This window comes from Nerophis lumbriciformis, linkage group LG25 (assembly GCF_033978685.3).
Source record: "Nerophis lumbriciformis linkage group LG25, RoL_Nlum_v2.1, whole genome shotgun sequence".
Lineage (NCBI taxonomy): Eukaryota > Metazoa > Chordata > Actinopteri > Syngnathiformes > Syngnathidae > Nerophis > Nerophis lumbriciformis.
The window spans coordinates 34,521,184-34,543,311 of NC_084572.2; the positions used below are offsets into that span (position 1 = coordinate 34,521,184).

Genomic DNA, 22,128 nt, shown 5'->3' on the forward strand with positions numbered 1-22,128 from the left:
AATTCGAAAAAATAAAAGAAGAATTTTAGAACAAAAAATATATATATTAGAGTTTAAAAAAAAAGTATTTGTAAAAGTCATACAATAGTTATAAGAATATTTTAGGAAAGATTCTGTGAAGAATTTTCAGGGTTTGAAGAAAAAATAAAACAGAAAACAGAAAATAATTTTAGGGATGATTTGAAATGAATACAAATTTGAACAATTAAACTTTTTTTTTTCAGGAATTTATATATATATTTTGAAAAAAATGAATTTAAAGAATTTTTTTTATCATTTGAATAATCATTTTAAAAACAGAAGAATTTTAGGAATTTAAATTTTTTTCGCAATTTTTTAATAATCAAAAACTTTAAGATGAATTTGAAAAAAGTCAAAAACAGGAATATTAAAGATTGAAAAATAATTTGAAAAACTCAGAAAATAATTATAAGACTATTTTAGGAATAATTCTAAGAAGAATTTTGAGCATTTAAAGAAGAAGAAAAAAAGTAATAAAAGTTTCAAAAAGTCAAAGAATAATTTGGAAATTTAAAGAAAAATTACAAGAACAATTTGAAAAATAAAATTTAAAGAATCATTTTCGAATTTTAAAACATTTATGAAAAAAATTGAGAATAATTTTAGGAAATACAAAAGTATTTTAAGAATAATTCCAAGAAACATTTGAAGAGTTGGAATAAGAGTTGTATTAAAAATGTGAATAAGAATTGAAATGATCTCGGTCACCATCTTTGTGTCTGCGTCGACTACGATGGCGCCCCCTACTGGCGAAATAGTCTTAATGGAGAAAGTCTGCACTGGTTTCTTTTGGAACTGGAAATACTTGCATGGAGTCTGTTGGAATAATTGTTTGTAAGTTATCACAAAAAAATGTATGTTGAAATGAGTTCCTAGCAAAAAGACAAAAGCCGTCTTTGAAACCTACCAAGAGTAAGGCTCGTAAAACTCCACTGTGTAGGGGGGGGCAAGATGGTGTTCCTGTGTTCTCTCATGTATGGTAATCAACAGAAGGATGTTGTTCTGGCCCAAGGACTTCAAAGTGGAAAGAACCAAGGATCTGCCCAATTTCCAGACGAACTCTTTTTGAAGTATTTTACAAACTCTTTTTGAACTATCTTATGGGACTCTTTTTGAACTATTTTATGGAACTCTCTTTGAACTATTTTATGGAACTCTCTTTGAACTATTTTATGGAACTCTTTTTTAACTATTCTACCATCTCTTCTTTTGAACTATTCTGTAGCCAAAGGCAACAATGTTACGACCCACTTCCCTCTGGAAGTGGAAGCGGTGGTCATGTGGGAGGAGAAAGTCAAATAAAGAAGGAGTGCAATCTTTTGGCAGAGCGTGCTGGGACACTGTAAGAGGTTACAGGTCGACGGCGACTCTCCTCAATATATTGAGTCCAAATTGAACTCTGTCTCTGTTTAATTATTTGCCTCTTGTCTTGTTTAATAGATGTCATCAGTGTTTGAACCTGACAGAGTCCTGCGGCAAGTTCTTGTACGGTGAAGTCTACGTGGCGTGGCGAGACCTCCGCCAGGAGCTCACCTTCATCATGAGGACGATGGTGTTGAGCGCGATGAGCGCCATGATGCTGTACTCGAACGGCGGCGACACCACAAACTGCCACATGCGGTACTGGAAGCTCAGCTTGTTCTTGGGCATGTGGCGAGTCAGCGGCCTGGCGTTGATGGCGAAGTCGATACAGGCTCTCTGGAACAAAAAATGTCGGTCAAGATTCCCGGATGCATCAAATGCGGACCTCGCGCGGACGACCGCTCACCTCGTTCTTTTCCAAACTGTAGTCCTCCATCATCTTGTCCCCCTGCTCCTGGAAGGTGATGATAATGAGCGCCACGAAGATGTTGACGAAGAAGAAGGGGAAGACCACGAAGTAGACCACGTAGAAGATGGACATCTCCATGCGGTAGCCCGGGCTTGGACCCTGGTTCTCGTAGGTGGAGTCCACAGAGTGCTTCAACACCCTGCACAGGGGGAGACGTTCGTGGGCTGGAACCTCGAAAAGTCGCTTTCCGTCCAAAACTTGGAAACCGTTGGCAATACAAATAGTCTGTTCCAGGGTCAAGCTGGGGCCGTCCATTAAGTGTACAGGACACATTTCAACATTTTGGACTGTAATAGTACAAACCCCGTTTCCATATGAGTTGGGAAATTGTGTTAGATGTAAATATAAACGGAATACAATGATTTGCAAATAATTTTCAACCCATATTCATTTGAATATGCTACAAAGACAACATATTTGATGTTCAAGCTGATAAACTTTTTTTTTTTTGCAAATAATCATTAACTTTAGAATTTGATGCCAGCAACACATGACAAAGAAGTTGGGAAAGGTGGCAATAAATACTGATAAAGTTGAGGAATGCTCATCAAACACTTATTTGGAACATCCCACAGGTGAACAGGCAAATTGGGAACAGGTGGGTGCCATGATTGGGTATAAAAATAGAGTCCATGAAATGCTCAGGCATTCACAAACAAGGATGGGGCGAGGGTCACCACTTTGTCAACAAATGCGTGAGCAAATTGTTGAACAGTTTAAGAAAAACCTTTCTCAACCAGCTATTGCAAGGAATTTAGGGATTTCACCATCTACGGTTCGTAATATCATCAAAAGGTTCAGAGAATCTGGAGAAATCACTGCACGTAAGCAGCTAAACCCGTGACCTTCGATCCCTCAGGCTGTACTGCATCAACAAGCGACATCAGTGTGCAAAGGATATCACCACATGGGCTCAGGAACACTTCAGAAAACCACTGTCAGTAACTACAGTTGGTCGCTACATTTGTAAGTGCAAGTTAAAACTCTCTTATGCAAGGCAAAAACCGGTTATCAACAACACCCAGAAACCCAGTCGGCTTCGCTGGGCCTGAGCTCATCTAAGATGGACTGATACAAAGTGGAAAAGTGTTCTGTGGTCTGACGAGTTCACATTTAACTGTGGACATCGTGTCCTCCGGACCAAAGAGGAAAAGAACCATCCAGATTGTTATAGGCGCAAAGTTCAAAAGCCAGCATCTGTGATGGTATGGGGGTGTATTAGTGCCCAAAGCATGGGTAACTTACACATCTGTGAAGGCGCCATTAATGCTGAAAGGTACATACAGGTTTTGGAGCAACATATGTTGCCATCCAAGCAACATTATCATGGACGCCCCTGCTTATTTCAGCAAGACAATGCCAAGCCATGTGTTACATCAACGTGGCTTCATAGTAACAGAGTCCGGGTACTAGACTGGCCTGCCTGTAGTCCAGACCTGTCTCCCATTGAAAATGTGTGGCGCATTATGAAGCCTAAAATACCACAACGGAGACCCCCGGACTGTTGAACAACTTAAGCTGTACATCAAGCAAGAATGGGAAATAATTCCACCTGAGAAGCTTCAAAAATGTGTCTCCTCAGTTCCCAAACGTTTACTGAGTGTTGTTAAAAGGAAAGGCCATGTAACACAGTGGTGAACATGCCCTTTCCCAACTTCTTTGGCATATGTTGCAGCCATGAAATTCTAAGTTAATTATTATTTGCAAAAAAAAATAAAGTTTATGAGTTTGAACATCAAATATGTTGTCTTTGTAGTGCATTCAACTGAATATGGCTTGAAAAGGATTTGCAAATTATTGTATTCCGTTTATATTTACATCTAACACAATTTCCCAACTCATATGGAAACGGGGTTTGTAAAACGTGCTTGTTAAAGTTCAATGTAAGCCGTCGTAAACGCCGTTGGTTGCTAAAAAGCTCCATCAAAATGCGTTAGCTCGATGCTAATTCATATTAGATATGTCATATACAGACTGCGGTGCACGTACTGCGGCCATCCCTCGCCGGTGGAGACGGTGAAGAGGGTGAGCAGCGCCCACGCCACGTTGTCGTAGTGGAACTCAAACTTCCTCCACTCCCGCTTCTGAGCTTTCACCTCGTTGTTCTCGTACACCAGGAACTCGCCCCTGCGGCGGCGACAGACAAGAGACGTGAGGCCCGGGCGCCGAGACGAGATGGGCGCCCTCCCCGACCCACCTGCAGTCGCGCTCAAACTCCTTGGACTCGTCGGTGCAGAAGAAGAAGCGGCCCTTGAAGAGCTGCACGGCCACCACGGCGAAGATGAACATGAAGAGCATGTAGACGATGAGGATGTTCAAGACGTTCTTCAGGGAGTTGACCACGCAGTCAAACACGGCCTGGGAGGAGTGATCCAAGAGCATCATTAAAACACTTTTAAAAGGTGGACTTAAGCCGCTGGATACTTAAGTCAAGCCACATTTGTTTGGACAAAAAGATTGAAGGCAAATGCCAAGAACAATTTCAGAAAATCAGGGAAGAAATTGAAGAATTCTAAGAAGGTTTTTAAAATTTCGAGAATTTTAAGAAGAATTAGAAAATTTCTGGCAAGAATTGTCGGTGTTTTTAATTAAAGGTTTAAAAAAACAAATTATATTTTAAGAAAACTTTTAAGAATTTAAAGAATAATTTTAATAAGAATTTGAAAAACTCAAAAATAATATCTTGGAATATGTGGTCCGTTATTTAGATTTGATTTAACTCTTAAATGAACCTAAAATATGACTTATTTTTCTCCTTGAGGTAAATATTGGATCGTGAAGTGAACTGAAGTGAATTATATTTATATAGCGCTTTTCTCTAGTGACTCAATGCGCTTTACATAGTGAAACCCAATTTCTAAGTTACATTTTTAAACCAGTGTGGGTGGCACTGGGAGCAGGTGGGTAAAGTGTCTTGCCCAAGGACACAACGGCAGTGACTAGGATGGCAGAAGCGGGGATCGAACCTGCAACCCTCAAGTTGCTGGCACGGCCACTCTACCAACCGAGCTATACCGCCCCGATCGATGTGCTGTCAAGCTTTTGAGATGTGATGCAAGTGTAAGTCACTGTCACACTATTGTGTGACTATATATATATATATATATATATATATATAAATAAATGAACAAATATATATATATATATATATATATATATATATATATATATATATATATATATATATATATATTGCTTGTTGTATTTTTTTAATGTTTTTAATCCCGTTATGTTGGTATTCTTATTTATATTAATACTGTTGTTTATAATATTCATTTTTGTTTGACTCCTTTAGATTTTATGTGCCATGTTTGTGTGGCTTTTCAATTACTCTGTTGGTTGCTGTTTGGAACATTGCTGGGCTAGGACTGGTTTGGAATTGGAATTGTGTTATTATTGTAATATTATGTATAATAATTGTATTATTATTGTAATATTAAGCATTATTATATTATTAGTATGTTATTGTTATTGTATTATTGTAATATGATGCATTATTGTAATATGTATTATTATTGTATTATTATTACAATATGTATTATTGTATTATTATATTATTATTGTATTATTATGTTATAATTAATTTTATTATTATGCATTATTATCGTATTATGTTATTTTGTTGGAGTGAATATAATATTAATAAAAAATAATATCAACAAATAAAAAAATACAATTTTAACAAAACTATTCGAGTTTGAAACTCAGAATAGGATAAGATTCTTTCAGGATAAATTCTTAGAATAATTTAGATTATTTGAAGAAGTGTTTAAAAAAATCTGTGAATCATATTTCTAGAAATGTTTGAAATATTTTCTTTAGAATAATGTAACAAACATTTTTTTTTTAGTTAATAAAAAAATTACAATTAAAATGTAATTAGTATATTACATTTAGATGTGAATTTGAAAGTTTGAAAACATTTTGGACTTAAAAAGAAATTAAAAGAAGAATTTAAAAAAAGAGTGAATTTAAATAATAATTTTTTTAATTTAAAATCATTTTAGAAGATAAAGATTTTAAAAGTATTTTAAGAATCATTCTTAGAAAAAAAATTGGAATTTGAATAACAAAATTTACTAAGAAATTAAAATAATATTTGAAAAATAATATCATAAAAGAACATTAATACAATATAAAGAAGAGTATTAAAGTTTGAAACATAATTGGAAAATCTCAGAGAATAATTCTGAGACTATTTTTAATAATATGTCTAAAAATAATTAGAAAACTTTTATGCAAAATTCAATCAATCAATCAATGTTTATTTATATAGCCCTAAATCACAAGTGTCTCAAAGAGCTGCACAAGCCACAACGACATCCGCGGTACAGAGCCCACATATTCTTAAAATAATTTTGATTATTTAAATAAGTATTTGAAAAATTCAAAGAATCATTTTAAGAATTCTAATACTATTTATTAAAATTATTTGAACTTTGTTTTTTTCCGAAAAACTTTAAACATTTAAGGAAGAATTTAAAAAAATTCTTAGAAAAATGTTAGGATTATTTTACAAATAATTCCTAAAAAATGTATGAAAAATCTTGAACAACTCAGAGAATATTTTAAAGAATAATTATACGAATAATTTGAACGATTTTAGGAATAATTCCAAGAAGAGTTCTGCAAATTTCCAAAAAATACTACAAAACAGTTAATTAATTTTTAGAATAATTTAAATAAAAAATAAAAAATGTAATTTGAATTTGATTTTAAATATTCTTTTTAAAAATGTAAACATTTTTGGAGTCAAAAAATTAAAAGAATAATTTTGGGGGAAAAAATGAATAAGAAAAATTATTTAAGAAGGAATAATTTTAAGATGAACAGTTTAAAAGTATTTAAAGAATGATTCTTAGAAAAACTAAGAATTTGAACAACAATTTGAACAGGAATTTTTAAAAAGAATCAAATAATTCAAAGAAGAAATTCAGGAATTTAAAGAAAACAATTAAGAAGAATTATAAAAAAAATTGAACAAGAATATTAGAGTTGAAAAATGTTTTAAAAATCTTCGAGAACATTTTTTGGAGTGTTTTGAAGAATAAATCTGAGAATAATTAATTTGAAGAAAAAAACTCACCTTCAGCTTGGGCAGGCGTTTGATGGTCTTCAGAGGACGCAATACTCGCAACACTCGCAGCGACTTGATGGTACTTATGTCTTTGCCCTTGCTGCTCCCCCTAGAGGCGCACCAAGGAACAACAACGCTTAGGACCAGTGAGACGGAGTCGCATCGTCAGCCATTTTCAAACAAAAGCTTGCAGGGATCAGCTTTAAAACACTCAGTCAGTCTCCTCTTCTGCACAAAAGTGTCAAACATGAAAGGTCAAGCAATCAGAGGCCTGACTGTTTGGAGGTTTCATGGACGTCACCATCCTCACGGTCCATCACCATCACACACTTTTTACATTCCACGTCCACAGGCATCTCCCGGCAGAGTGCCTAGCCAAACCTCTTTCTTTCTTTCGGGTTCTGAAGAGTTCTTCCATGACAAATGAGACAACCGGCGTCGGCTCGCCGGAGCTCACTTTAGGGCGGCGGCGAGCGGAGGCTTTGCAAGGCGCCGCGATCATGTGATGGCGCCTGGCATCACATGACAAGATGGAGTGAGAGAAAGCGTAGAATGTTGTCTGCAAGATTTATTTGCAGATCACAACCAATTCAGTGAGGACTCGAAGGTAAAAATGAATAAAATAACCTTCAAAAACAAACAAACAAACAAGTAATTGTTGCACAGTGGAACCTCAGAACCACAAGACAAAATGTTCCAGCAGGATTTTTAATGAGTTTTCCACATACAAATTAATGTCATTAAAAATGGTCTGTTCCAGGGTCAAAGTGTAACTATAATAAAATCTAGAGATGGATGCCGAATGTGGTACTTTAATTGTTCAGCATTTAGTTTTTCTTTATAGTCCTAAAATTATTTATTGAACTTTCTCAAATTGTTATTCAAAATGTTTTAAATTATTCTTTAAATTATACTAAAAATATTCTTAAATTCCTAAAATTATTCTGTTTTAAAAATATATATTTTAGACATCACCTTAAACATTTTCGTAGGAATATTCCTAAAAAATATTTTTATAATGGTTCTCTGGATTTTTCAAAGCCTTTTTTTAAAACTTTAATTGTCTTGTTCAATTTTTTTTTTTTAAACAAAAATCTTCTTTATTATTTTTCTCAAAACCCTAAAAATCTTTTTTAATTGTTTTCAAATTATTCTTAAAAAATATTTCAGAGTTTTTCAAATTAATCTATTAATTTTTTTGTTCTAATTTTTCCTTAATTTAAAAACTTTTTTTTTTTCAAATTATTCTAAAAATATTTTTATCATTCCTAAAATGATTTTCTGAATTAATCATCTTCTTCAAACTTTCAAATTCTTCAAATTTAAAAACATATTTTAAAAATTATTATGAAAAATACAAACAAATGTATTCTCAAAATTTTTGTAAGTCTTTTTCAAACTCCAATCGTCTTGTTCAAATTTTTTTAAACACTTGTATTTTTTTCAAATGATTCCAAACATGTTTGTAACGTTCCGAGAATGATTCTCCGAATGTATTCGATTCTGCTTTACATTTTCAAAATTCTTCTTCGACTTCTTCATTAAATGTTTCAAATCATTACTAAGATTATTGTTACAAATATTATCAAAATTATTCCATTATTTTTTTTCCCAATAGTATTGTTCAAATGTGTATTGTTTTCAAATGCTTCTTTAAAAATGTCTTTAAAATCTTAAAATTATTATTTTAATATTTAAAATTCTTCTCTAAAACATTTTTGAAGTTCTCTTTTTTTAAATTCTTTTTTTTTTTTTAATTCCTAAATTATTCTAAAAATATTCCTAAAAGGATTCTCTTCAATTTTTTCAAAAAATTATGTTTATAATTCTTCCTATAATTCTTCAAATTATTCACAGGATTATTCTTAAAATATTCTTCAAATTATTCTCTGAAGTCTTGTTCAAATTTGTATTTTTTCCAAATTCCTCTTTAAAATCCCAAAAATTATTATTTGAATATTTCAAATTCAATGTTCAAAATTCAATTCAAAATTTCAATGTTTTTTTTTAAATTCTTATCCTATTTTTTTAAATTCTTCAAATTATTCTGAACATATTCTTAAAATCCTTTTCGGAATTTTTCAAACTGTTTTTCCAAAATTATTTTTAATAAATCTTAATAAAATTATTCGCAGGATTATTCTTAAAATAATCTTACAATTATTCTCTGAAGTCTTTTTTCCAAACTCTAATAGTCTTGTTCAAATGTGTATTTTTTCAAATTCCTCTTAAAAATACTAAAATTATTATTTGAACATTTCAAATTTTTCTCGAAAACATTTCTGAAGTTTTCTATTTTTTTTTCTAATTCTTCTTCTTTTTTTTTTAATTCTTCAAATTATTCTGAAAATATTCCTAAAATAATTTTCGGAATTTTTTTTTCAAAATTACTTTAATAATTCTTACTAAAATTCTTCAAATGATTTACAGGATTATTCTTAAAATTATTCTCTTCAGTCCTTTTCCAAACTCTCATAGTTTTGCTCCAAGATGGTTGTTTTCTTCTAAAAAAAAAACAATTATTCTTTGAATATTTCAAATTCTTAAAACACTCTTAAGTAGCACCAAAGTTGAGCTTATTATCAGTTTTCTGCTACATTTAGCAGTATTCACAAGGGTGGTTTTGAGAAGCATTGACAGACCACTTCTTATTACACTTGCATGACACATAGGATGTTACGATGTGACTTATAACATATGATGGTAGCCACACTTTGACCCTGGAAGAGACTATTTCTATGTCATTGATTCCGGTGCAGGATAGCCATAAAACAAGCAAGGTGATGGGACATGGTGACGATAAGACGCTGAAGAACAAAGAAAGAAAGAGCGAGAAGCCCAAGTGACCCGGTGCTTGAGGAGGAGGAGGAGGAAGAACTTTACCGGGTGCTGCTCCTGTCCCGTGCCATGGCGGTTACAGACAGCGAGAGAGAGGAGGAGGAGGAGGAGGAGGACACAGAAAGACGGACATGGACGAAGAAGAGAGAAAAACAGCGGACAGGAGAGAGAGGAAAGGTTGGCAGAAAACACATCCACATGAGAAGACACACAGGAGAAGGATGGCCACGCCTCTTTGAGAAGCCCCGCCCCCTTCCCACACAACCCAAACCACCAGCATCCCTCATCTCCATGGCAACCAGGGAGAGACACTTCTAGGACACATTTCGGACCAAATACTCTGCTCTAATAGTCCAGTCAATTGCATCATCCACTTGGAAGAAAATAATTACATTTTTACCAATCAATTCGGGTTCACCGGCCGATATTGATCCAATACGATTATTTTGTAGTGCGGACTGTTCAAAAAGACTTAAATGAGTCCAACAGCGAACAATAGCAGATATAAAAAAACAAGACCCTATTTTTTGATTAACCTTCTAGAATGGACTTACGCTGTCTTTAAGTCAAAGTGGAGTGGTAATTGTTTTATCTTCGGCACCTAGTCTCCACAACAATTCATGAAATTAAGCTCACGACGCGGTACGTTGAATGATGCGGACACGTTTGCTACTGGATGCTTTCCTTACATGCCTTGGAGACGTTGAATGTCACAGGTGTCAAACTCAAGGCCCGGGGGGCCAGATGTGGCCCTGGAAAGCCTGGAAATAATATGCATCAATAAAGTACTGTAACTTTTCTTATTAAATGTATTCTTTATTTCTATTTTGGGAGAAAAAAAAAAATTTAAAAAAAAATTATGCTAACTTAAATATTGTCTAATTATGCAAAAATATATTATCAAACATTCAAACCATTTTTAAATAGAAATAAATACTAATAATAATGATTTCAAAGCAAGTTATCTATCAAATTGTGCAATGTAAAAGTAGCAATAGATTTCATGATAACATTTTGGAATTTACTGTGGTTTTTACAGCATTTTTCTCGAAATGAAAAAAAACAGTACTTTTTTTTTTTTAACTGTAATAAGCTGTGGTGACGTTTTGGCATTTACAGTAATACACCGAAAAATCTACAGTTGTTGATTTGCGGTAAAAAATAACAAAAAACTGGCAGCTCAGGTGCCAAAATTTTACTGTAAAATTGATTTTTTTTTTAAATTAACAGTAAAAAAAAAACAAATGTGAAATTTACAGTAAAATTTTGGCAACTGAGTTGCTTTTTTTAACCATAAAAACAGCAGTACATTTAGTAGCATTTACAGTAATATACACTACATTTTGAGGTAAAATTATTACAACTTACCATATTTTTTTTTACATTTTTTTTTTTTAAATCCACTAAAAACATGTTAACATTTTTAGCCAATTTTTCAGCCGTACAACTCAGAGTCATACAACTTGGTACTTGACAAATGCTAACTGTTAACATGCTAATCTTTTTAGCCAATTTTACAGCCGAACATCTAAGAGTCATAACTTGGTACTTGACACATGTTGACTGTTAACATGTTAACATTTTTAGCTAATTTTTCAGTCGTACAACTCAGAGTCATACAACTTGGGACTTGACAAACGCTAACTGTTAGCATGTTAACTTTTTTTTTTTTTTTTTTAGCTAATCTTACCTGCAAATGCTTCACAGTCTTATGACTTGGTATTTGACGCGTTCTAATTGTTAACATGCTAACCTTTTTAGCCAATTTTACAGCCGAACACCTAAGAGTCATAACGTGATACTTGACACGTTGACTGTTAACATGTTAACATTTTTAGCCAATTTTTCAGCCGTACAACTCACAGTCATGTAACTTGGTACTTGACAAATGCTAACTGTTAACATGCTAATCTTTTTAGCCAATTTTACAGCTGAACACCTTAGAGTCATAACTTGGTACTTGACACATGTTGACTGTTAACATGTTAACATTTTTAGCTAATTTTTCAGTCGTACAACTCAGACTCATACAACTTGGTACTTGACAAACGCTAACTGTTAGCATGCTAACTTTTTTTTTTTTTTTTTTTTTTTAGCTAATCTTACATGAAGTGAAGTGAATTATATATATATATATATATAGCGCTTTTCTCTAGTGACTCAAAGCGCTTTACATAGTGAAACCCAATATCTAAGTTCCATTTAAAGCAGTGTGGGTGGCACTGGGAGCAGGTGGGTAAAGTGTTTTGCCTAAGGACACAACAGCAGTGACTAGGATGGTGGAAGCGGGGATCGAACCTGCAACCCTCAAGTTGCTGGCACGGCCGCTCTACCAACCGAGCTATACCGCCCCAGAGTCATATAACTTGGTACTTGACAAATGCTAACTGTTAACATGCTAATCTTTTTAGCCAATTTTACAGCCGAACACCTAAGAGTCATAACTTGGTACTTGACAAATGCTAACTGTTAGCATGCTAACGTGAATATGCTAACTTTTATTTTATTTTACTTTTTTTAGCTAATCTTACATACAAACGCTTTACAGTCTTATGACTTGGTACTTGACACGTTCTAATTGTTAGCATTTAGCATTTAAGTTCGACTCGCGCATTTCTGCAGTCACACGCAATTTCATCCAAAAACTGTATATTCTAGTTTTTTGGTTTAATGTTCTAATCCTGGACATTTTTATTGTGTGTTTAGAACGTGCCGCGGGCCAATAAAATACAAGCTGCGGGCTGCAAATGGCCCCCGGGCCGCACTTTGGACACCCCTGGTACATTGTTTCAATGTATGAACGTGAGCGTTACATATATTTTTGACATTTTCTATAAATTCTAGGGGTGTAACGGTACGCCAAAATTTCGGTTCGGTACATACCTCGGTTTAGAGGTCACGGTTCGTTTCATTTTCGGTACAGTAAGAAAACAACAAAATATAAATTTTTGGGCTATTTATTTACCAAATTTGCAAAATCTTCCACCAAAAATATTTCTCTTAGTGGAATATTTGATGTGAAGTAATGGGAACCTTGAATAGGTCAATCATTCATAATAACATTGATTTTGATTCAATATTATGTTTTGAGCAATGACAGTTTGAAAGAAAAAAAAACTGCCTTGTTTTATTAGTCAACATTGCAACTTTTTCTAAATTACATTTAACCTTTAAGCTTTTTTATTTCACTTTTGTTATGTTTTTGTTTATTTTAATAGTATTTTTAGAATGTGCCGTGGGCCTTTAAAACATTAGCTGTGGGCCGCAAATGGCCTCCGGGGCACACTTTTGACATCCCTGCTATAGATAATAAAAAGTTAAATGTGATAAATGTATGGATAAAAAGCAGAGCCTGGCGACGCATGCGCGTTTATCATAACTCTCTCTTTCTCTCTTTGGCTCTGCCCCTCCCTCACCAATGCTGCTGCGCGCACAATTTGTTTTGTTTTTAACCCCTTCTTAACCCTGAACGGACATTGAAAATACACGCAACCCTAACTCAAAATGCCGGACATTTGAGGCATTTAAGAAACTCCGCCCTGACAGCTCCGCAAAAGAGGACATGTCCGGTGAAAAGAGGACGTATGGTCAGTCTATCCTAGCCCGTTAGCTGCTAGCATGCCGTGTGTTGTGCCTCGGTGTGCATTGTTTACACAACGTGCGTTACGCTACTTAATATGTCCGTGTGGAAACTTGTTCGGTACACCTCCGAACCGAACCGGAACCCCCGTACCGAAACGGTTCAATACAAATACACGTACCGTTACACCCCTAATAAATTCCTTTGCAATAATTTTTTCGTGTCGACTGCGAGTGACATGAAGTGAGGACGGGGCGCTCTCCAGGTATTAGCCAGTGGCGCTCATGCCGACATGAACGGAACACAAACGTGGAGAACATTCCTGCACGACTCTGCGAGCACTTCCGACCGGGGACGCTTCGTCTTTATCTTCCTCAGCTGCTCGGCTACGTCCGTTTGGGTGACTTTTTAATCTCATTACAGCGTAATAATCAATTAGAGCGGGCCTGCTGCATAAATTGCCCTCATTAGATCTGCAATCATCTGCGGAGATGATATCAAAGCGCTGTGGCAATGCACGTCAGCAGCGGAGGGAATCTTTGCATGTAAGAGCTCATCCATCATAATCACACACGCACGCACACACACACACACACACACACACATACACGCACACACACGCACACACGCAAGCATGCAGCCCCGTCATAAAAATGTTTCATTCAGCATTTATGTGGAGGATGAAGAGGGACCATTTTTATGTCTAAAAGCTGTTTTCAAGTGGAAGCCATTGCACGCTGACCATGCTGAAAACCTGCTGTGCAATGGCTGTGTTTGTGTGTGTGTGTGTGTGTGTGTGTGTGTGTGTGTGTGTGTGTGTGTGTGTGTGTGTGTGTGTGTGCGTGTGTAGCACAACTGTGCCGGACGTCAGCCCTGCAGCAGATGTTTGGAGCGAGGAGGAAGGAGACGAGAGTGGAAGGAAGAGGAAGGAGAAGGTGAAGGGGAGGCGCATTACTACTTTGCAACTAAAGTGACATCTCACAGCGCGATGTTTCACTTTGTGTATTCGATGACAGCGGTAGTACTGCTTGTAGTAGTAGAAGTACTAGAAGTGGTAGTAGTAATGTGTAGGCTGGCCCTTTAACGAGCGCCGGCAAAGCAAGAGTGTGCAACGTCCTCCTGACGTGTTCTTCATCAAGATGGAGGACAAACTAAACTGCAGGTCTTGTGTTGGATTTGTCCTCTAAATCTGCTATCTTTTGCTTTGTTGTCTATTTTATACTGTTATATATTTGATATTTATTTAGTTGTATTCATACATTTTTGTTGTATATTTCATACTTTATATATTTTATTTATAAATATATATATACAGTATACATACATATATTTATGTATAAAAAGAAATATACCTAAATATACATGTAAACATATTAATATAAATATATATTTATATACATATATAAAAATATATATATATGCATACATTAATATATAAATATATATAAACATATATAAATGTATAAATATATATAATATATAAATATTTACAATCCTTACTTGCTACCATCCAACCATGTATATAAACATATATATATATAAATACATAAACTATAAAAATATTAATATACATATAAAAATATAAATATAAATATATTTATATACATATATATATATACACATATGTATGTACATATGTATATATGTATATATATAAATATATATATATATATATATATATATATATATATATATATATATATATATGTATATACACACATACATACAAATATACACATATATACACATATATATACACATATATAGATATATACACACACATATACATACATATATATATATATATATACACAATATATATATATATATATATATATATATATATATATATATATGTGTGTACATATACATACATTGATATATAAATATACATAAATAAATGTATGAAAATACATATATAAATATTCTACCATGTAGAACATACATATATTTATATATACATATGTATATATTTATATATATATATTTATAGTTATATATTTATTCATATATATATATTTTTTTTTTTTTAAATCCATATTTATATATATATATGAATAAAAATATGAATAAATATATAACTATATATATAAATATTCTACCATGTAGAACATAAATATATTTATATATACATATGCATATATATATATATTTATAGTTATATATTTATTCATATTCTTATTCATATTTTATATATATATAAGTTCATTCTACATTGTAAATCCTACTATTATCAAATTCCTTCATAAAACTTCTACTCTATTTAATTATTTTTATACCATATTTCCGACCGAAATGTTTGTTCCCAATAGTATTATACTGTAAGCGTTTTAAAGTAAAATTAAAGGAAAACCGTGATTGATAACACTTTGATAAACTCATAAACTGGTAATACTGCACTTTACTGGGCAAGCTAGCCAATTAGCTAGTTTAAATGCTAACACGAAAATGAGAGACATTAACATCTTTCCCCATTAAGAAACGGCATTCTCCAATACAAACTTATATAAACTCATTACTGTCGGAGCAACTAAGAAGTTCAATTGTGCAAATTGAAGCTACAAGCTGTGCTCTCTTAGAACCGAGTGATCAATTGGAAAAAAAACAACTTTACTTTTATAATATTTCGAAATAAAGAGGATTTTCTCGTATTTTCTAATAAGCATTTTTGGTATTTTATTAATTATGCACACAAGCAGGAGGACCAACTCAGCTGTTGGAGTTGCTCTTGTACTATGCTTTGCCGTGCATCACCACTCAAAAGTGTACGAACGACGTAAAGGGAGGCGGCCAGTAGGAAGTGGGAGGGGCCAAAGAGGGAGAGGAGGGGGGTGCGGAGTCATGACAAGTCTATACAAATGCGAGTAGAGAGGACGGGGTGACTCACGGCCTGCTTGGCGGGAATATCAGAGCGCCACGGGTGGACGGGGGAGAGTGGGAGGAGACAGTGAGTAGGCGGTGCTTGAAAGTTTGACAATTACAGGAAGAGTGACGTTAGGGTGACTTCAGGGGGGGAGGAAATGGAAGAAGATGGAGATGATGGAGGGTCCTCTAAAGGTCTCCAGGAGCAAACTTAAGTGTGAAGTGTTAATTTAGATTATAACCTCCACCAAGCATGAAAAATACAATAATTTAATAAAAATACATTTAAAATTTATAAATAATAATACATTTTATTTTATTTTATTATTTTATTACTAAATTATTTTTTGTCCAAAAAATACTTGCTGATAAAGGCATCATTATTTACTTTGGTCCGGGAATGGCTGAACATAAAGGATTTTTCTTTGTTGACATGGCTATCCTGATTATTGGTCACATGAAAACCTCTAAAATGCATATCAATTATTAAACACAATTTAAATAACAGTTTTGTACGTACAAAACGTGCAGTTACGCAACATCCTGTCTCGTAACCTCTAAAGGCTTAGTGGCCACATGCGTGGACAGCACCTTTTGGATGTTATTTCCAAAATTGTGTACACTACTGAATTGGGGTCTTATGGCCGCTTATGTGGACACTTATACTGCCATCTGGTGGTGTCAGAAGAGTATAACATACAATGGAATTTGGAGAAAAAAAAAGTGTAAAAATAAGAATTAGCATGTCACTAAACATGAAGTACACGTTTGTGTACTTATGGACTAAGTACATCATATCAAAAGATGATTCTTAGTTTTTATTCTAATTAGGGTCTAATAAGCCCAAATAGCAAAGAGAAATAAAAAAAAAACCATGTAAACAAACAGCTTGGGCCTTAAGAGGTTTTTAAAGCATCTTCCTGCTGGAAAATGTTGACAGATAGCGCCATCGAACCACTTTCTATTGAAATTGCCTAAAATAATTTAAAAATATGTTATTTTTATTTAAAATGCGAGACAAAATGTGTGAATACACAGAATACAAATTTTTTACTTAGATTCTTGTGTTTCTAATAACTACTGTTTATACTGTTTTCAAATTGTGCTAATTGGCTTGAATATTTTCACTACAAAGACAATCCAGCTTTAGTACAAGTGCAAATATTTCTGCCGGTGGTTAACAATCTGAAAATACATTAAATAAACGTGTGTATTTTGTTACCTGCTGTTGTAGAATCCAGGTCAATATTGCCGTGCTTTTATTTTGAAGTTTACTTTGCACCCAAGCAGGATGTCAGTGTGTGCAGGTTTTATTTATGTGTAATTAGACAGTAGGTATGTTGCCGCTTCGCGATGACGACAAGGTTAACAAATCCGACAACGCATGTCAACATTAGCTGACCAGTTGTCATAGAAACGACCCCATTGGCGCTCACATCTGACGTCGACATAAGCGGTCGACCTTGTATGACAACGGCGACTTTAGAGGATTTCACAGTTTGTCAATCACTGTGCATTTGCCCACTACCACTAAGGATGGGTACCATTCACGATACAGTACCGCTAATTAACGGTACCAATTTCCGGTACTTTAGTGTGTGTTAATAAATATTCATTGTTGTTTTTTTACAATAAAATTACATTTTTATTGCAACATTTAAAAATGAGTTGATTGTAACTCTATCTTGTTTTGTTATCACATTTACGAGTCTCATTGTCAATATGGCAGGCGTTAGCGTATAGTTTATAGAGTGTTGGCTAGTCAGTTCAGTGTTTGCTGAATCTAGTCTTTTGTTGCGCCCTAAAAAGTGTCGATACTGTAAGTATTGTGCCTATTGCGCACCATTTGTTTGATATTAGTTGTCGTTTTCATTAACACATTTGGAGGCGTTGAAATCGCCATGTAAAATCGCTAATGCTGAATCTAGTGTTTTGTTGCGCCCTAAAAAGTGTCGATACTGTAAGTATTGTGCCTATTGCGCACCATTTGTTTGATATTAGTTGTAGTTTTCATTAACACATTTGGAGGTGTTGAAATCACCTTGTAAAATCGCTAATGCTCATCAGTAGCAGGTCGATGTATATTAGCATCAAGCTAGTGCATTTCGGGAAAAAGGGGGGCCTTACTTTACTTACATTAGAGCGTTTTTTGAGTACATTTCTTTGTTGGCATTGAAAATTGCATTTGAAATGGCTGAGTCTGCTCTCAGTGCTGCTGGAGTGATCGCCAGGTGCAACCATGCCTTGGGGACGCTACGCTGCTAAATATTACAAAAAACTAACAATAAGCTAAAGTTTGGTACTACTTAAGGAATGTGTTTGGAGAATTTGAAAAATTTATTTAAAAAAAAAAAGGAACAATAATCCTGCAAATAATTAGAATTTTTTAGTAAGAATTGTAAAAATAATTTAGAAAATTTGAAGAAAAGTTTGAAAAAATCAGAGAATCATTTGAGAAATATTTTTACAATAATTTGAAGACCAAATAAATAGAATAATGCATTTTTGGAAAAGGGGGAGCCTTACTTTACTTACATTAGAGCGTTTTTTTGAGTACATTTCTTTGTAGGCATTGAAAATTGCATTTAAAATGGCTGAGTCTGCTCTCAGTGCTGCTGGAGTGATCACCAAGTGCAACCATTCCTTGGGGACGCTACACTGCTACATATAACAAAAAAACTAACAATAAGCTAAAGTTTGGTACTACTTAAGGAATGTGTTTGGAGAATTTGAACAAATAAAAAAAAATAAGAATAATAATCCTGCAAATAATTAAAAAATTTTTTAGTAAGAATTGTAAAAATAATTTAGAAAATTTGAAGAAGAGTTTGAAAAAATCAGAGAATCATTTGAGAAATATTTTTACAATAATTTAAAGACCAAATAAATAGAATAATGCATTTTTGGAAAAGAGGGGGGCCTTATTTTACTTACATTAGAGCATTATTTGAGTACATTACTTTGATGGCACTGAAAATTGCATTTAAAATGGCTGAGTCTGCTCTCAGTGCTGCTGGAGTGATCGCCAAGTGCAACCATCCCTTGGGGACTCTACACTAATAAATAAAACAAAAAACTAACAATAAGCTAAAGTTTGGTACTACTTAAAGAATGTGTTTGGAGAATTTTAAAAATTAATAAAAATTACAAAAATTAATAAGAATAATCCTGCAAATAATTTGAAATTTTTTAGTAAAAATTGTAAAAATAATTTAGAAAATTTGAAGAAGGGTTTGAAAAATTCAGGGAATCATTTGAGAAATATTTTTTGAATAATTTGAAGACCAAATAAATAGAATAATAATTTAAATAAGAAGCAGCAGCTGTTTGGTTGCATCTTAGATGTAGTTGTCATTAACAAATTCGGAGGTGTTGAAATCGCCATGTAAAATCGCCAATGCTAATCAGTAGCATGTCAATAGCAAAACTAATGTATATTAGCATCAAGCTGGTGCATTTTTGGAAAAGTACTTCATTTACGTTGGATTTTGCGATTCGGTCGGTGTCAAAAAAAAGTACCGTATTCGGGACCCATTCCTAATTACCACCACCTACAGGACAGGAGTGGAATGTCAACTAGTCTGTGCACACTATGGTTGTACTTAAAGGGTTTTAGGAGAAAATAAAATGCTTTCTTTTTAAACAAAGTCAATCCAGATCTAATCCAGATTGCTCGTCTCATATAAACGCATCATCCGACAAAGTTTAGGCCTTGGCAGAGGTCATAGGGCGGTGTTGTTGTGCATGATTTGGTGATGACGGTGGAGGACACTGAGAAAGACCAGCTGATACAATGTCTCATGTGATGCTTGATGAAGAGACGGTTCGAAGGACAGTAAGAAGAGATGGACGCCGGGAGGAACAGGAAGTGGATCAGACTGTGATCTGCTTCAGGCTAACACAGCAAAAACAAGGAGCAACATTGTCCGGCCAACATGGCCGCTGCAAAGGGTCTTTCTGCAGATGTGTCTGTGTTTGGTGGCGGGACGGGTGGGGGATGAGGATGAGGAAGAGGACCATGGGGGTCAGGGGGAGGGAGGAGTTACTTACGTGAAGGCGAAGGCCACCAGAGCACCACTAACCACTATAAAGTCCAGAATGTTCCACAGGTCGCGGAAGTAGGAGCCCTGGTGGAGGAACAAGCCTAGGACCACCATCTGGAAGACAGGGGCCGTGATCAGTCGCTATGGCAACACACTTATGATATTCGAACAAGTAAAACTAGCCGTTTCACGTATCGCAACAAAAAATTCCCGGAGACGTCCATTATGACAGGACGCACATAAAAGTCTCAAGAACCCATGTTTTGAAAACTAACAGGAAGTCGGACATTTTTAAGTCAGAAACAGGGGTCGTATTTTAATGAACTCCTTCTAGGGACTTTGACCAGATGAGTTGCGGTTGAAATGACAACTACTACAATGATAAGCGATGATAAATTGCCAAGGAATTTTGCTTACGCCACGCGATGTGGGCGTGGCTTGGCGCCAAATTTTGATCTGATTACTCGTCGCAAATCTGTCAACATCTTTACTGTCTTGCCTCTGGTGAGGGCGGTCGCATTTTTTCCCCCCGCTTCCCCTCGGGGTGATGGACGGCTGGCAGCGCTTCATAGCAGCAGTCGACCTCCAGGGCCCCAACTCCCTGCCCTTCTGTTGCGAGTTGTCGTGATTAAATGTAATGTGTTTATGTGTGCATTGCATGGAGGTTTTTTTCCCACTCCAGACTAGGCCCCCTTAGGAGCCCAGTCTAGATTGTATTTTTTTTACTCATCTTCTTCCCCAGCGTTTGACCTTTTTCTTATCTTTTACGGGGTGCCTTGTGGCGACCCATCAGCGTTCCTGTTCTGTAACCCTGTACACTGTTTGTTTGTCTAATCGTGAACGGGTTTGTGCTGAAAACAAAGTTTTGTTGTACTTGTGCAATGACAATAAAGTCCTATCCTATTTACAACCTGGCGCCACAAACTCAGATCTTGATCAGAATTGGTACAAATGATGACGATGACGCCCTAAAGCCCTGGATTGATCAGTAACTGTTCGTGCCCATTGGTAGTGGGCGTAGCCTAGCGGCGAAAACTGCTCAATCATCCATCAAACTGTCATTGCCGCACTTTAGATAATAAGATCTGATAAAAACGACTCACCTTGATCAGCATTTCAAAAGTGAACACGCCGGTGAAGACGTAGTCGAAATAGCGCAGCACCTGCGGATGAAATGTAGTTAGCACGGCCGCTACAAGCAGACCTCAGTCGTCTTTTTATACCCGCAGGACAGTGAGGGATGTTAAAATCTGACTTGAAACATCACATGTGCACGTGATTAAGCTTTTATGGTGGCCAGAGTTTCACACTGGAACGGACTATTTTTTTAATATCCATGGGGTTCTTTTGGGAAAACTCAGTACAAGACAATGTTCTTTCGTCACCTTGCAGTTCGCTTACTGCATCGCTGATTTTACTATTGACTCCATAGAACCTATTTAAGTTTTCATGTACGTAGGTTTTAGAGTATATCAAGTGTTTTAAGAGCACAAGAAGTGTCTATAAGTGTGTGTAGGGCTTATGAAGTCTTTAAATCAGGGGGATGGGCATAAGTCCAATAAGCAATTTGGCCTGGCGCTGTGTTTTCATATAATATACAAGTAGGCAGCGGCCTAATTGCTACCCATTTTGTTGCCATCTGGTGGCCAAAAATAGTAACTCAAATCAGTTGCTATTAATTGCACATCAATGTCAATGCGTGCGCAGCATTCACATATGTGACCCAATCCAAACAACCTTCCCTAGTCATGGTACAGGCAAAAAAATTAAACCAGCACAAAAATTCAACTGACACGGTCACACATAACACATCCTGCTCATTGAACTTTCTGGATATTATTTTAAAAAAATCCAAACTACACTCATTTACATTGAG

The 22,128-nt window shown here is 34.9% G+C and overlaps 1 protein-coding gene across 5 annotated transcripts in view; it reads right to left on the minus strand.

Moving 5' to 3' along the window:
* LOC133621855 (voltage-dependent P/Q-type calcium channel subunit alpha-1A-like) overlaps positions 1-22,128 on the minus strand; it is a 267,315-nt gene that overhangs the window by 107,379 nt on the left and 137,808 nt on the right. For all 5 annotated transcript variants that reach the window (XM_061984254.2, XM_061984255.2, XM_061984253.1 and 2 more), the window contains 7 exons: positions 21,356-21,415; positions 20,260-20,366; positions 6,939-7,038; positions 4,050-4,210; positions 3,842-3,979; positions 1,790-1,991; positions 1,555-1,719 (listed from right to left, as the gene is read on the minus strand). In XM_061984254.2, coding sequence (XP_061840238.1) covers positions 1,555-1,719; positions 1,790-1,991; positions 3,842-3,979; positions 4,050-4,210; positions 6,939-7,038; positions 20,260-20,366; positions 21,356-21,415 — 933 coding nt within the window. The remainder of the gene's footprint in view (positions 1-1,554; positions 1,720-1,789; positions 1,992-3,841; positions 3,980-4,049; positions 4,211-6,938; positions 7,039-20,259; positions 20,367-21,355; positions 21,416-22,128) is intronic.